Source organism: Podarcis muralis, chromosome 2 (genome assembly GCF_964188315.1).
Source record: "Podarcis muralis chromosome 2, rPodMur119.hap1.1, whole genome shotgun sequence".
Lineage (NCBI taxonomy): Eukaryota > Metazoa > Chordata > Lepidosauria > Squamata > Lacertidae > Podarcis > Podarcis muralis.
The window spans coordinates 82,044,598-82,061,006 of record NC_135656.1 but is presented as its reverse complement, the minus strand read 5'-3'; the positions used below and the strand labels follow the sequence as shown (position 1 = coordinate 82,061,006).

The 16,409-nt window shown below is 38.9% G+C and overlaps 1 protein-coding gene across 9 annotated transcripts in view; it reads left to right on the top strand.

Moving 5' to 3' along the window:
- The window catches only part of ARHGEF3 (Rho guanine nucleotide exchange factor 3), a 102,061-nt gene extending 87,310 nt beyond the window's left edge, over window positions 1–14,751 (top strand). For 6 of the 9 annotated variants that reach the window (XM_028719095.2, XM_028719097.2, XM_077924938.1 and 3 more), the window contains 9 exons: window positions 2,774–2,881; window positions 3,346–3,516; window positions 4,929–4,991; window positions 5,180–5,276; window positions 6,495–6,571; window positions 7,838–8,095; window positions 9,380–9,550; window positions 10,227–10,413; window positions 12,072–14,751. In XM_028719095.2, coding sequence (XP_028574928.2) covers window positions 2,774–2,881; window positions 3,346–3,516; window positions 4,929–4,991; window positions 5,180–5,276; window positions 6,495–6,571; window positions 7,838–8,095; window positions 9,380–9,550; window positions 10,227–10,413; window positions 12,072–12,433 — 1,494 coding nt within the window. In that variant the 3' untranslated portion in view covers window positions 12,434–14,751. Of the gene's footprint in view, window positions 1–87; window positions 862–2,773; window positions 2,882–3,345; window positions 3,517–4,928; window positions 4,992–5,179; window positions 5,277–6,494; window positions 6,572–7,837; window positions 8,096–9,379; window positions 9,551–10,226; window positions 10,414–12,071 lie in introns of those variants that run through there. The other 3 variants (XM_077924940.1, XM_028719098.2, XM_077924939.1) reach the window with 3 other exon arrangements.
- Window positions 14,752–16,409: the final 1,658 nt, after the last annotated feature.

Here is a 16,409-nt window from a genome sequence, read left to right as displayed (position 1 = left end):
TAAAGGGAATATATAACCAGGTAGGGTGTTTTTAACTGTGTGCACTGTGGCGTAGCTCTATCCCACCGGGACTGCAGTGCAGTGTGATTGATGTGAAGCGTCTCTCTGTTCTGGCACAGCATCACTGGCATGCTAAATAAGAAACAGCTGATGGCTGAGGCGCCATTGAGAGGAGAATCATAGTGAATGCTGAATGTCTTTTCTAGTGTGTTCAGTATTCCAGTGGTGCTGCAGTGGCATAAAAATAAATGTACTTAACAAAAAAGCTGAGCCAAGGGACTGCTGATGAAGGCGAAGGATACAGAATGCACCTCTGCTGAAGATCTGAGGGCAGACTGCATTTTTTGTTTGCAACCAGGACTGCCAAGTGGATGAATCAGTTATTTGTGTGGGGTTTTAAAATATATTTCTTCCATGCTTTAAGGAATATTGTTGGATTTCAGCTTTATTTGTGGAGAAATAAATATGTGGCTGGCTTCCAGTTCTCCTCTCCGTAGCTGTGCTGATGGAAGTGATATTTCTAATCACTATTAATGAAGTTGCTAATGCTCTGATTTCCTTCCCCCCACCCCTACCCCCAGAAATGATTGCTAATATGAATGGCTAGCATGTGGAAGATTGTAGTCAGAGCCGGTTTATTACACCAGTGTTTTTTCTAGTAAACTAGAATTATATGATGCTTAAGCAAACTTCATGATCATGGCTGAAAAAGAGAGGTGAATGGACTTAGGATGTTCCCGAAATGTGATTTTTGATGTGTTTCACGTCACCTGGAAGATTTGGGTTTTTCTGTCAAGTCTTGCCGTCTACATGTGCTGCCCACGATCTCTTCAATGTCGGATGGAGATTAGGAAAGCAAGGGTAATCGTAAACTTTTGAAAAATATTTACTGCTATAGCTTTTCCTGCTTCTTATACCTTTGTTTACATTTGTGTGTGTGTGTGTGTGTGCAGAAACAAGAGTATTAATCCTTCAGAGGTTCTTGACACAAAAGGGGTTAAATAGTGAGTTGTTAATTGTATATCTTGGTTCTTGAATTGCTCTTTGATGATAGATGCTTATTGAGTTTTGTTAAAAACTCAGTTCTTTAAATACATAGTGGATGTTTTATAATCGGGTAATAAATTTGAGAGATATACATACAATCAAATGTACAAATGACCTTCGCAAATACTGTAATCTTAAACTCTCTAATTCTTGCTTGCTGGAGATCTGGTAACACAGAAATGCATAATGATTTGACTCTCAGCTGGAAGAAATATTTGAGGCTAAAGACTTCTGTTTTGAAACTGTATCTCTGCCTTTCAGTGGCAAGGTCATGATAACAAGCATAGCTGCTGAACCTTTTGCATTGCAAGATGAGACAGGGAAGTGATTAAATGTATGTGCATGAATGTTTTAACAGTGCAATTGCATGCACACTTACCTGAGAATAAGCCTAATTGAACACAATGGGACTTACTTCAGAGTAAACATGCACAGGATTAAACCCTAAGGTGTGTGAAGTTACATATGTCTGTTGTGCATCCTTTCTCTCTCCAAAACATTTTCTTCTTGTATTGTTGATGTTTCATATGTTTGCCAGCTGTGTGCATTGAGCAAAATAATCTTAATAGTAAACATGAGAATTGGTTGTACTCATGCCGAGTCTTACTAATACCCTACTAAGGTAGTGATTTCTGCATACTTGGGGTATGAGAAAAGAGTTGTGGGGGCCTTTTTTTTTATCCCCAAATGGCCTAATGAGATTTTTTGCTTAGCATCTTCCAGAAATTGTCAAGGGCAGTTGACCCATGAAATGCTGAGGATGTTGGGGGTGGAATGTCATAGGGGAAGTATTAGTCAGCACAAGCCCCTGACAGATTGAACCCCAGGAGGTGTCTGTTAAGGCTGGTAGAGAGGTGCAGCATGCAGTTAGCCCCTTCCCTGTGCTATATGGGGAGAGCTCAGGAGACAGTAAAGGACAACAGACGGTTTTTTACCTCTCTCCACAGTTTATAGCAATCTTCAGAAATCACCTAATCCACCATGAACCTGCACAACCTTTGAGATAGGCTGCGGAGACCCTGATAAGTTTTGTCTTTACATCAGATCAGATAGGTGAGCATGAGAGATGGGACATTTTTTGGCAGAGACATCAAAATATTAGAATTCCCTCCCAATGGTGATCCTCTGGGCCCCTTTCTGTTTTGATCTGTTGCTTGCTGCTGTCTTTAGCATTTTTGTTTAATTTCATGTCTGATTACCTTCCTACCAGGAGCACTTTACATGTTTTAAATGGAAAAGGGGAAATGATAATAACAACAACATACTCAGGTTTAATCTTGCTCTCTCTGACATCTTTTTGGGGACTGCTCTTTGTTGTTTGGGCAGGAACGTAAATGCATTTGGCTTTTAATAATTTTTGAAATGTTAAGGTTGTTTGTCTTAAGTTTTTGTAAGGTATGTTTTTTTGGTACTTGAATTTTGTATTTGTGTGTTATCCTTTCTAAGTCATCCTGGGGGCTATGGGGGCCAAAAGCTGACAGCCAAACTTGGACTTGCACCCATTAGCACTATAGGGCACACTGTGGAAAGTATTCAGGATGGTGGTTTTGCTTTATCCCCACCTGAAACCTTCTGGGAGAACCAAATAACACTACAAGCCAGTTGGAGTCCTGAATAGGGTCCCCTGTTGGGGACTGGGATACATTGGAACTTCTATACTTGTATTATGAAATCAATGTGTTGGTTTTATGATTCTAAACGTAAGTATTTTGTCTAAAATTTACAGGAGCCCAGTAATAAGCGGGTCAGGCCTCTTTCTAGAGTGACATCACTAGCAAGTTTAATTCCTCCTGTTCGAGCAACTCCTTTGAAACGATTCAGTCAGACGCTTCAGGTAAAACCGATTTTTTAATTAATTAAGTACAACATGTCTTATTTCTTGTATTGTTTGTAAAGCATTTATTTTTGCATATTGCTCATCTATATGGAAGTAATGAAAAGCACTTTATTAATAATTTTCACTTTCAGTAAAAGCAAGTGTTTGATTTCTGCTCGATAACAATTTCTGTTATACAAGGTTGTCTCCAATGCTACTTCTACATAGAATAGACCCATTGAAATCAATAGACATTACTAACTTGAATCCATTACTTTTAATGGATCTATTTTGAGCAGAACTAGTATAGGAGACAACTCCAAACTCCTCCTTTTTGATGCAACTGCGTCAGTTCTTATTCCAAAATATTAAAGAGTATTGTGTGAATAAACAGCAGTTTTACTTTGTCCTCAACAAGATGACAATTAACCTTACTATCAACCCTAGCAAAGCAATAACTATTTTATTTTTATTTTTCACAGCGTTCCATCAGTTTTCGCAGTGACAGTCGGCCAGATCTGCTTGCTTCAAGACCCTGGACTAGAAATGTACCCCCTGCTAGCACCAAGCGAAGAGACAGTAAACTTTGGAGTGAGACCTTTGATGTTTGTGTCAATCAGATGCTGACATCCAAAGAAATCAAGCGGCAAGAGGTTTGCTTACTTATATTCTCTTTGGACTTGCCTGAAATGGCATTAAGGAATGCAAGTGAAGATACACATGTTTGTGTATAAACTTTTTTTTAGTCCCATTTTTCCCTCCTTGGAAGAACTAGCCACCACCCATCTCCTTTGCACACATGAAAACACTGAAATGCAACATCACTCCTTGCAATCACTCCAGGCTTTAAAAGCAGCCATCACAGCCTTCGAAGACAACACAGTGCATTCTTGCATTCCTGAAGCGAGAGAAGGCAGAAGCTAATAACTGGCTCTTTCAAGCTGAGGGAAACAGGGCTAACTGTCTTCACATCTTCACTGGAAAAAAAGAATTCATAATAAAATATTTTAGAAATGGAGGAAATGCCATGCACAGCATCGCATGGCATTCCGTTCTAGCTTAGCATAGGATGCTGAATCATACAAGTACCCTTTATTAAAAGGCCCCAGGGCATAGTCTGAAGGCACATGACTTAGCAGTCTGCCGAAGCTAAGCCAGTCTGGTATGTGTCTGATGGGAGACTGCCTGGGACCGCCATTTACAGTGGTACCTCGGGTTAAGAACTTAATTCGTTCTTAACCTGAAACTGTTCTTAACCTGAGGTACCACTTTAGCTAATGGGGCTTCCCGGCCACGCAATTTCTGTTCTCATCCTGAAGCAAAGTTCTTAACCCGAGGTATTATTTCTGGGTTAGCAGAGCCTGTAACCTGAAGCATCTGTAACCTGAAGCATCTGTAACCCGAGATACCACTGTATTTTATGAGTTTGAGTTTTGTATGCCACCTTTCACCAGTAGGCTCTCCACCATTATTTTAGGGATGAGTTTCATCACAAAGGGAAGGATATTAAATAAAGGACATTACTTTAATAGACTTAAAGCTTGGTCTCATTTTTTATCTTCTCTTGCTTTGACAGTTAGGAATGGAAGAATCTGACAATTTCATTTCTCTGTAATTATTTTAATTCAGTTCTCTGCATTTCAGCCATTTGCAAATTTCTTTTTAAAAACTCATAAAAATTCTTCAGCAATTTAGGGTGGATTTTTCCTAATAAATGAAATTTTGCATGCAGTTTTGATTAATCACAGAATTTTGCAATCACTTTCTCCAAATATAGTGCATTTTTGAATGTTAATATGCATAATATTTTGTAAACATTGCCTGGTTAGATAACTGTATTGTAAAATTAAGATGTGCACAAATTTCAGTGGGTGGCTATGTTGTGCCCCCCCCCCCCAAAGTGCAAATTTGAATGATTTGGGTTTAAATGCTAACTGAATTGTGTTTACCCCCAACCCCATTTGGCACTGTGGCAATCTGGACTTACCATTTATCCATAGTTTTAAAATGTTACTTGAGAAATTTTGAAACTGCAAATTTATCAAGGTTATATCTTCTGTTATAGGCAATTTTTGAACTTTCACAAGGAGAAGAAGACTTGATAGAAGACCTGAAGTTAGCAAAGAAGGTATTCTATACCCTTAATTATTGTGTGCCTCTATTGAATTTGTTCACAGACAGTTTCTGTGATCTGTGTGTACAGATCAATTCAAATATATAAAAACTTTAAGGCACAAGAGCCAGAGTTTAAATGCTATCACCAATAATGGAATTACAAATATGTATTTATTTAATGATTTTTCTATCTTTGTGCAGGCTTACCATGACCCAATGCTTAAACTTTCCATAATGTCAGAGCAAGAATTAAACCAAATATTTGGGACACTGGACTCTTTAATTCCTTTGCATGAAGGTATAATTCTTTCTATTCTATATGCAGTTGCTAAGTGCCAAATAAGTTTGAGGAGCATTGTTTGAGGAACAGTTGAATTATACTGGGCTGCAGACTGGATAAAAACCTCTACAAAATTTATCTGTGGAGGAAAAATGTACATTGGAATGGGCACTTTTTATTTTACCTTCACTACAGAAACATTAGTGTCATTAGTTGTCATTCCTGTCTGTTGACTCCACAGCTTCCAACTTCCATTGTCAGTACTGACACACATCTGGGAATCGGTTTGGGTGCTATCAGAAATTATATTTACACGGTTAAAGTTTCATTACGAGAGTTGAATGTTCCCAACAGAACTTAAGTCACAAAAAAATCGATGGAAGTAGATGTCTAAATGCTGGGGGGGGGGACAGGGACTTTTCAACCCAATATAGGTTTTCGAGAGGCATATTGTAAATATTTGTGCATTTCAACTTCTTAATAAGATTTGTATAATCATGATTGTGTGCGTGTGTAGATAGCAGATGGTATTCATATGTTTCTAGACAGATTAGATATAACTATTCATTGAGTCTCCTGAAATTACTGTTTTTAGTTGAAAGAAATTACAAGGAAGGGTTCTGATTCAGATTTGGAGCACCTGTGCTGGGGAAGAGGGTTGGCGCATTCATGTCTGTGTGAAAATTTAAGTCCTGACCTAATTTTTCCTCCCCCTGGATGGGGGATAAATACCAGCATGATACCAGCTGTATTTCCCCCTAGGTGAGCCTACTAGCAGCTTCTTTGGGTGGGATTTTGGTTGGGAAAGCAGTTGTGGTGAGGAATGGTTACACCCTCTTCTTTTCTGTAGCACTACTGCTTCCGTCAAAACCAGAGTTCTCGGTTCCTCTTTGTTAAAAATAGAAACGTGGGGAAAACTAATCACAGTTCTCCCGTGCCTTATATAGTTTGGCACTGAAAGAGGAACACTAGCAGGGTGTATCGCCCAAGTTTGTGTATAGCCGTTTTCTCATGGGATAGCTCACTGCTTTGTGAAAATAGGGGTGTTGCATCATTTGACAGGAGTTTTATTAGCAAATAGTGATAAACAGGCAGATGGTCAAAGGCAATGAAAGGCTCTCAAACAGTACTTGACAAGGTTGAACTTTACTATAGAAGAGTCCTCAGTATTCTTTTGCAAGTTGACCCCACCCCACCCCAATTAAGTTTTTCATGTTTTTCATGTATTTACATCAGATCTTCTTAGACGGCTAAAAGAAATTAGGAAGCCTGATGGATCTACAGACTGTGTTGGTCACATCCTTGTGGGCTGGGTATGGAAAACTTTCACAAATGGTTAATTTTGTTTTCTTTTTATATGCTTCCTCATTTTTAAGGTTATAAAAGTGAAAACTAGCAATAGTAAAATGTGCAAAGAATGGGCAGCGATATTGGGATTAACAAACAATCTTGTTGCAATATTTTTAAGTGAATTGCATCAGTTAATTAATCTAAGCCATGTTTGATCTGAGAACTAGTACCAAGCAGTAACACTGCAGGAAGGGTAAGGGTATGAGGACTAACTCTGTGTTACGTAGGAGTCAAGATCAGTAGTGGCCAGTGTGGTGGGGCAGAGCCATGCAGCTGCCCTCCTGATACCAGCACCACTACTGCTTACCTGTATATGGCTGAGGCAGGACAGTGTTGAAGTTGGAGCTTTGCAGATGCACCAGCACAAGAACCAGATTGGCTCCCCCAGCGCATCTGCGCAGTCCTGACCTGGCCTCTATGTTGTCCTGACAGACCCCTATCCAGATAAACTGTACAATGCTAGTGCTAGGACAGCAGTTGTGAACCACCATGCCAGCTACTACTGGACAAGTTTCAACTCACTTTGTGAATGCCACAGCTAGATTCCCATATTGGCAAACAGTAAAAGTTTCCATATGTTTTTTATTATTTATTGAATTTATATAGCGCCCTTCATCCAAATATTAGAGGGTGTGATCTGTTTCGTAAGAGTTAGCTGTATTGATACAATAGTAGAAACCACCCATTGCTACTACCAACTGGAGAGCCTGCATCATAGCTCTCCCCCAGACTAGTAAGAATGCATAATAGGGCCTTCTGGGCAGCGACTTCACAGTGATGGGATACAATTCCTGCAGAGACTGCTATCATCTCTTGGTGTTGCCTATGTGTTTTTAAAGGTTCCGTGGAACAGATTTGCATTTTAAAATATTGTAAGCTGCTTTGTCTCAAAGAGTGGAGCATAAATAAATAAGTGAGTACATCTGGCAATATGGTGTTCCTAGGCAAAGTGTAGCATCCTAGCAGGTAATACCAGTATGCCACATGGAATTTTTGTGTTTTACTGGCTCAACAGATGTTACACTCATTCTAAACACCTGCTTATTGGATTGTAAGTTTCTAAGAAATATTCCCAGTGACATTACACTGCTAGATGGTAATAAGTGACAAATTCAGGCTTCTAACCAGTATCGTCCAGTAGTAGCAATTATCATCAATTGTATTTTCAATCAGATGGGTGGGGTGGTGATGATGATGATAATAATTCCATATATTTATTTTTCCTTTAGTTGCCTTGTCTAAATTCCTATGATAGCTACTGTAGCAACCAGGTAGCTGCCAAAACTTTGCTGGACCAGAAGAAGCAGGATCATCGGGTTCAAGACTTCTTACAGCGTTGTCTAGAGTCACCTTTCAGCCGTAAACTGGACCTCTGGAATTTCCTTGATATCCCAAGAAGCCGTCTAGTGAAGTACCCACTACTGCTTAGAGAGATTCTGCGACACACGCCAAACGATCATCCAGACCAACAGCACATCGAAGAAGCTGTATGTGTTTAAACTAATTAATGCCTTATCTAAAGGACAAATCATTAGAAGTAGATTCGCATATCTTCTCTCAGAAAGATGTGTGTATATTTCCCTTCTCTTGTTAGATTTTTGTGACTTTTTAGGCTTCTGGTATTTTAAAATTGCTTTACACTGAGTAGCTCATGTGGCCCTTGGAATGCACTTTGTAGAGGAAGTATCCACTGACCTGGTGTGTATATGGATTCTGCCATTCCTTGCAAGATGTGATTTGTGTGAGTGTGCCAGTTGCAACATGTGCCATTACACTCATGCAAACTGCTACTGGAAGTACTGGTTGCATCTTTGGGCATCCTGGGTCATTTGCTTTCTCCCTGTAGCCACTTCCCTGATGCAAGGCTTAATATATTGTTGCATGTAATCATTGGTGATATCCAAGGCCTTACGTATGTTGTGGCTTTTAGTTGCCTCTTAAGAACATAATACAGCTTTCCCCCCTAAACTTTCAAAAATTGACCAAAAATTATTGTTTTAACAGTACCACTCATCTGTCATGTTCAAATAGCAAGGGCACAAGAGAGCTGTTCTCATTATTCCTACACAATTTTGGAGCTCCTTCTCCTTGAAAATGTGGTGAAGCCTGAATTTGGGCATCTTTCAGAAAGCCTGTAAAACTGTTTTTCTTTCAGGTGTTTTTTTTAAAAAGCTTCAGTTAAACAAGAAGCTTGGGGAAAATAGGTTTAATATTTTTTCTAATTCAAGGAAATTGTGGGAAGAAACTTCACATCATTGGCCCTCAGATTTTATTTTTTAGAACGCATTCCTATTATATACTGCATCCTAAACTGCTGTTTAAACTTGAGAGAGTATAAACTGTTAAACTGCTTGGGCTCTGTAACATGCAAAAAAGTAGCAGTTATCTAGGAATACAAAATACAAAGCCCTGCTGTTTATATGTAAGCAGAAAGGAACGATGGGGATTTACACTCTTTATTTAGATTAATTGAATAAAGGAGTTCTGTTTGCACGACAGATTTCCTCTCACATATATGTAGCATACGCCTGCTCACAGGACATAATGAAGATGTTCTTGCTTATAGAATTCCTGTACATGCATTGGAGCCAGATTGATGCTTAAAATGGAAAAGCCATATTGAAGTACCAAACACTCACATGGCCTCTTTTTGCTCATTACAGAAGTCCATCCACCCATGTTGTTTTTCCAACTATAAACCTATTAAGAAATGCTTTCAAAATTGGCTTGGCAATTTATGACTTATTTGTAACCATTCCCCCCCTCCCCAGATTAATATTGTCCAAGGAATAGTGGCAGAAATCAACAAAAAGACGGGTGAATCTGAATGCCAGTATTACAAAGAGAGGCTAATCTATCTCGATGAAGGCCAAAAGGACTCCTTGATAGATGATTCACGTGTCGTGTGCTGTCATGGTGAACTAAAGAACAACCGGGGAGCGGTAAGGAATTAATTTTTTAGGAAACACAAAATATTGTTTTACCTCTTTCTTAAGTACTGTTCTCTTTTATAATCAGTGAACTGCTTCTTTTTAAATGTAAGGTTGCAATGGTTTGCTTTTGGATGGCTGTCATGGGGAAATATTATCAAGTCTCAGAAGTGAGAAAGAGATGCTAACTGCTTTTAATTTAGGGTTAAAAAAAAAAAGCAGGCTTAACAGGGGTTAGAATAAGGGTGGAAAATAGAATAGCTCTTCCTCATTGTGGGTAAGAGAGAAACTGATCTTTATCTAATTTTAACACCACTGTCATATTTGTGCCTTTACTGTGGAACACACTTCTCAGAGTGCTTATAAGACGCCATCCTTGCACACTGTTGTTGTTGTTAGGCAAGATTTAAACATACTAGTACTTTCTTCCATCCTGGAACTTAAGACAGCATATATCCAATTCCCTGGTGGGATTCCCATACAGTCAGTGGCCTAGACTCAAACTTCCTTACCTTCAGCAGGGTGGTTGCATCATGTGCCTTCAGACCATGCCCTTGGACAATTTCCACCCATCTTTGGTAGTATTATTTAACTAGATGCTAGTTTGTTTTTTTTAATAACCCTTGAGAAGTGATAAGCAAAAAATGTATGAGTGACAACTCACAATTAATTTTTTTTTTTTTGTCAGAAATTGCATGTGTTTCTCTTCCAAGAAGTACTGGTAATTACTCGAGCTGTTACACAGAATGAACAACTCTGTTACCAATTGTATCGGCAACCCATCCCTGTGAAGGATCTTGTGCTAGAAGACTTGCAAGATGGAGAGGTGCGATTGGGTGGATCCATACGTGGTGCATTTAGCAACAATGAGAGAAGTAAGAATCCATTATATTATATCTCTTTTATAAAATATTGAAATTTAGTCATGCACCACAATACCCTTCCAATATCTTTTCTGGAAGTATAAGCCAGCATGTCTCATTCATATAAAAAAGGCAAACTAATTTTTCACTTTAAAAAAAAGAAGAAACAAGATTTTCAAAAAGTAGTATGTCAGCTTACAAAAGCAAAACATGACAGGAAAGACAAAAGATACCTTCATGTTTTCTATTGGATACTCTTGCAGGAGTTGGTTTTAAATGACAATGCTAAGAACCTACTGCTCCAATCTGTTCTCACCAGTGGTGACAGACGTTGAGCTTTAAAATTTTAGCGGCTCCCTGTGCAACACCAGAATTTGGTGCCTCCCACCACTGCCACCTCTTGCCTTTTGTTGCTCGTCATTGCTGAAGTGTCCTCTGTGGCACCCTCTCTGCTCAGTGCCCAGTTTGGACAAACCAGTTGCACTTCCCTAAATCCGCCGCCAGTGAGAGTTGGTGAAAGAGTTTATCAAGAGTAAATGGCTGCCATCACTATTGGAAGAAAGGACAGCCCCCCATGACCTTGTCCAGCAGCACTGAATTAACGAGGACAGCACTGTGCATATTCCCAGATACTGACAAAATACCATGAAGACCAGTGGCATGCTTCTCACAAATGTCATTCCCCTCTTTGTCATTCAGTGGTTGCTTGTACTTATTATCATTACATCATCTGACTGGCTGCTACTGATTGCCACAGATAGAATCATAGAATCATAGAGTTGGAATATACCACAAGGGCCATCGAGTCCAACCCCCTGCCAAGCAGGAAACACCATCAGAGCACTCCTGACATATGGTTGTCAAGCCTCTGCTTAAAGACCTCCAAAGAAGGAGACTCCACCACACTCCTTGGCAGCAAATTCCACTGTTCGACAGTGGAATTTGCTGCCAAGGAGTGTGGTGGAGTCTCCTCCTTTGGAGGTCTTTAAGCATTGCTGAATTTTTGTGTGTGACTTTTGTTAGAATAAAATAAAATGGTGGGGAAAGAGGTCGATTCTGTAGTTAAAACAAGCTGAAGAAAGCACAAAGCATGTTTTCTCTTAAGCGGGACTGCCCAGCTCATAAACCTTGTATAAACCTTGTATAGTGGTCCACCCATGGCTTAAAACACTACAGTGGTACCTCTAGTTACAGACTCGATCCCTTCTGGGGTGCCGTTCACACCCTGAAAAGTCTGTAACTAGATCGCCGCTTCTGTGCATGCGCGTGGCGTGATAGAGTGCTTCTGCGCATGTGCAAAGCACGCAGAACGCTTCTGCGCACACACACGCGGTGAAACCCGGAAGTATACACTTCGGGGTTTGCCGCATTCGCAAGCCTAAAAGATGCAACATGAACCTAATGTAACACAAGGTATGACTGTATTTCCTTTTGCTTCTGCTTCCATGGAATTTCTAAACTGTGTGGTAGGAATCATGTGGGAGACTTTGTACATGGATGGTGGGCTGCATTTCTCCTAGTGGGATCCAAGTTGTGCACTCTTCTGGTACATCATTAATGTGGAAGTATGTCTATTAAAAAAAAACCACACACACACACACACACACACACACACACACTGTCCTCTTCCAAGAAGCATTGAATATACTAATGTGGCTCATTTATTTCAGTTAAAAACTTCTTTAGAGTCAGCTTCAGAAAGGGATCTCAAAGCCAGTCTCACTCACTGCAAGCAAATGACACCTTCAACAAACAGCAGTGGCTCAACTGTATCCGTCAAGCCAAAGAATCAGTCTCTTGTGCATCAAGTGAAGTCCGGACACTTGATTCCGAAGACCCCTTACTAACATCATCAAGTACATCATCAAGTAGGAACAGAATACCCCGGCAGGAATCTAAGCTTGAGCAAATGGACCAATCAGACAGTGGGTCTGACTGTAGTATGGACATCAGTGAAATCAGCATTGACTGTGACCACATGGAGCAGACATGCCCTTGGCAGACTGACAAAGAGATAGAAAGCAATGTCTGACAACAACCGCATAGTGGTCTTCTGTGTCTTACCTGTACAGTATTTGCATTCCACATATGGAACAAGAAGCACTTTTTAATATTTTTGTCACAATGTCAACTCAGTCTCTATTATATTTGTACCTTTAAACCATAGTACTGTAACTGCTGGTGTGCGTAATTTGATATGGCAACTATAATCCTGTGATAATTCTGTAAACGTCTCTGTGGCTGAGAGAGGTTACTTGACCAATTATTTCCAATGTCTTGCTGGTAGATATGACCTCTAAGCTACTGTTTTTATGCATATTACATACCAAGAATCTCTGTTTTATAAAGTGCCCTATTTTGACCTCTCACAAGGCAACCACACACAAGGACATGAACAAAGCATTTTAAAGCTATCACATCCAGAAATTGTGAATGATGTGTGTAGGTTTCAAAAAAGCTTGAAAGACTAAAACTAAGAGTCTCATTGATTGGTGACTTTCATCATCTTAATTTAACAGTTATGGCCAGTGCAGAATATGTAGTTTCTCAGTTCACAGATGCAAGCTAAAAGGTCATTTGAAAGTAAGTAGGGGCCAGTACTGAATCTTCAGATGAAAATTCCAGTTACAGATAGGTAGCCGTGTTGGTCTGCCATAGTCAAAACAAAAAATTCCTTCCAGTAGCACCTTAAAGACCAACTAAGTTAGTTCTTGGTATGAGCTTTCGTGTGCATGCACACGAAAGCTCATACCAAGAACTAACTTAGTTGGTCTTTAAGGTGCTACTGGAAGGAATTTTTTGTTATGAAAATTCCAGTTTATATTATGGTGTTTTCTGATAATTGGATGGTAGTTTACCTACTGTCCCATTTAGAATAAAGCATTAAAAGAGTAAAGAAGCTGAAACATCAAAATACTTCGTTTAAATTGCTGTGTTTTGTTTTATGTAGCCCTTTCTGTGTGCACAGCCAGACAGTTTGTATGCAAAATGGTGCTTCTAAAATATTAACATTTTAGCTGTATCTAATGTTATACTGCCCTCAGGATAGCCATTTTGTGATGTCTACAAAAATAAGCCTTTCTTCTGTCATCCCAGTGTCCGCTGCCTGCTCTCTTATGTGTGATTCACAGATACAGACACTTCTATTAAAAGACCTGTATGGGGAACCTGTTCAGTGTCATCCTCAAGGCCACAATTGAGAACAAAGCCCAGGTGGGCTCCCCAGACTTCTGTAACAGGCTTACAGAAAGTTAGGACTGGGACTACACCACATGCTAATAAAAATGTTGATTTCTTATTGGCTCTGTTCAGAGAATTAACCTCCATGTTATTTGGGTGTGTTCTGGCTTAATTATGATTAAAGTAAGGGGTGACTCTAAATTTTATAACTATGGTTTGCAATCATTTTTCTAATGCAACCCACCAAAGGAATTTTGCTTATTCAGGAGTCAGCTACAAACACACACACACACACACACACACACACACACACACACTGCATATTTGTTTCTAAAGACATATGCACACAGCATTCACTATTGCTGCATCTCTAGAAACTCACACCTCAAAAAGTGTTTGACCCACTCTTTCGACCTATTGGTCTGAAAATTACATTTGACTAGCTTGGCACCCTTAAAGTAGGTAAAATGTCAATAAAATTTGTATTTATGAATCAAACTCTAATTTCAAATGTAAGGTTAAACAGTACTGTAATGCTGAATTTGACCCTTTCTAAAGAAGGGTCCTGAAATTTGCAACCTAGTGCACTGAAATGTTATCTGATACCACTATTTCCATTTTCTGCACAGTGTAGAGTCTAACGTCAGCACTGCAGAAGCATTGATATTGCCAAAATACATACTTCATACATTTTACATGTTTACAGAAAAACTGTAAGAGTAAATAAGATGTCAATTTTAATTTGTAAATATGTTCTGCTGTGTTAGAAGAATCATGCTGATATAATTGATAAGAAAGCAGGTTACCTATATTTTTTCAAACAAAATTATGGTCAATTTTACTCTATAGAACATATTTCTGTATGTATAGGTTTTAAATATGGTTGTTTTCTATTTCAGGCTTGTAATTTATTTTAATTGCTTCATTTTGGAAGTTGAGTATTAGCCAATCCAGAGTAAGTGGAAGTATTTTTCAAAATAGAAGGAAGTAGAAAGTATATTAGGATGTGAACTACTGAAATGACAAATACTTGCCAAAATGTTGGAGATACTGTGTAATGTCTTCATTTCTTAAAAATAATTGATGTATTGATTAAATCTTTTTTTTTTTTTTTGCATAATAGCCTTACACTGTTCTCAAAGCATTTCAAATAAATTACACTGAACTGTCTATTTTTTAAATATATTGTTGCTTAATATGCAAAGCCAGATAACCTCACTTTACAAACTTTCTGTGATTTCTGACATCTGTTTACAGTAATATTTACATTCATTTATAGCTAAACTGAGGATACTTTTAGTAATCAAAACTAATATAACAAGTTACTAAGATGCAAATAAATTGAATAGACTTTTTCCAACTATATATATTTTTTTTAAAAATATAAGTTATCTGTATCAGATGTAATGTGAAAAGTTACCAGTAGAAAGCAATGCATCTTGTATTCCTATTAGAAATATTTTGTGCGGTATTCTTCAGCTTTAGTTCACGGCAAGGTCTTGCTCTTTAATTAGATAGACCAGAAATACGGATTTTAAGACTTATGACAAACACCCTAAATGTGCTCCTCTGGGTTAATTTATAACACTTTCCTTTTAGTTTTCAGTGTAGCAGCACAGCCTGGTTCCCCAACCGTTTTGGATCTCGGTGCAGTTTGAAAAATCTAAGAAAGTGCCATGGGGACCACTGCAGAAAAATTGGTGATTCCAAGAACCCCTCCCCCCAAAAAACCCATGTACCCCCCCAAAAAAGGCTAAAAACTAGACAAACCCACAAAGAAAACCACAGGCAAATAACAACAAAAACCTGAAAAATTAAAATGGGTGAAGCAGGGTAACTTAGTGGGTGCCAAGGATGTACCTGAGATTGCTGTGGTGCCCATGGCCACCACATTGGTGATGCCATGAATAGCATACATTTTTAAAAGTGCTTTTATTACAGTATCATATACATGCTGTTCAAAGCCTACAAAGAGAAATCTGTTAAAATACTAGGCTCCACCAACTTATAAAAGAGGGTATCAGAACTGTTTAAAGTGCTTTTTCGAGGGATAAGAACATTGTGTGGGGGGAAAGTATTTGGGGAATAATTCAGTTGAACTGGAATTTATTTGAGTGGAATCTGTGAAGGAATTTAACTTAACTCACCTTACCCTACAATGAGTGTTTGGTTGCATTAGGGAATGTGGAATCAACCAGCTAATTTAACAGCTTGGGGCTGAGACCACACCCTTAACTTATATTGTTTGTGGTCTTGGTGAAGCCCCTTTATTCCATCTACTCCATATAATGTGGACCTCATCGTACTCTCCAACATTTCTCCAATGAAAATAGGGACGTCTCATTCTATAATGATAATCTGACTATTTATACCCATCTATACCATTTATACCCATATTTATACACATCTTATTGGGTTGCCCCAGCAGCCTAAGCAGTTTACAACATATACAAAAGCATAATAAAACAATAAGCATTTAAAACAACTTCCCTATACAGGATTGCCTTCAGACAGCTTGGGGGTTGGATAACTCCATACCCTCCAACATTTCTCCAATGACAATTGGGACATTTTAAGGAAACGTGGGATCAAATCAGAAATCTCCTGCTTCAAGGGTAGAGTCTAAATCTTGGTAGATACATGCCTTGCAAATGTGTCACAGGGGCCCTTTACAATGGTACCTCGGGTTAAGTACTTAATTCGTTCCGGAGGTCCATTCTTAACCTGAAACTGTTATTAACCTGAAGCACCACTTTAGCTAATGGGGCCTCCTGCCGCTGCCGCGCTGCCACAGCACGATTTCTGTTCTCATCCTGAAGCAAAGTTCT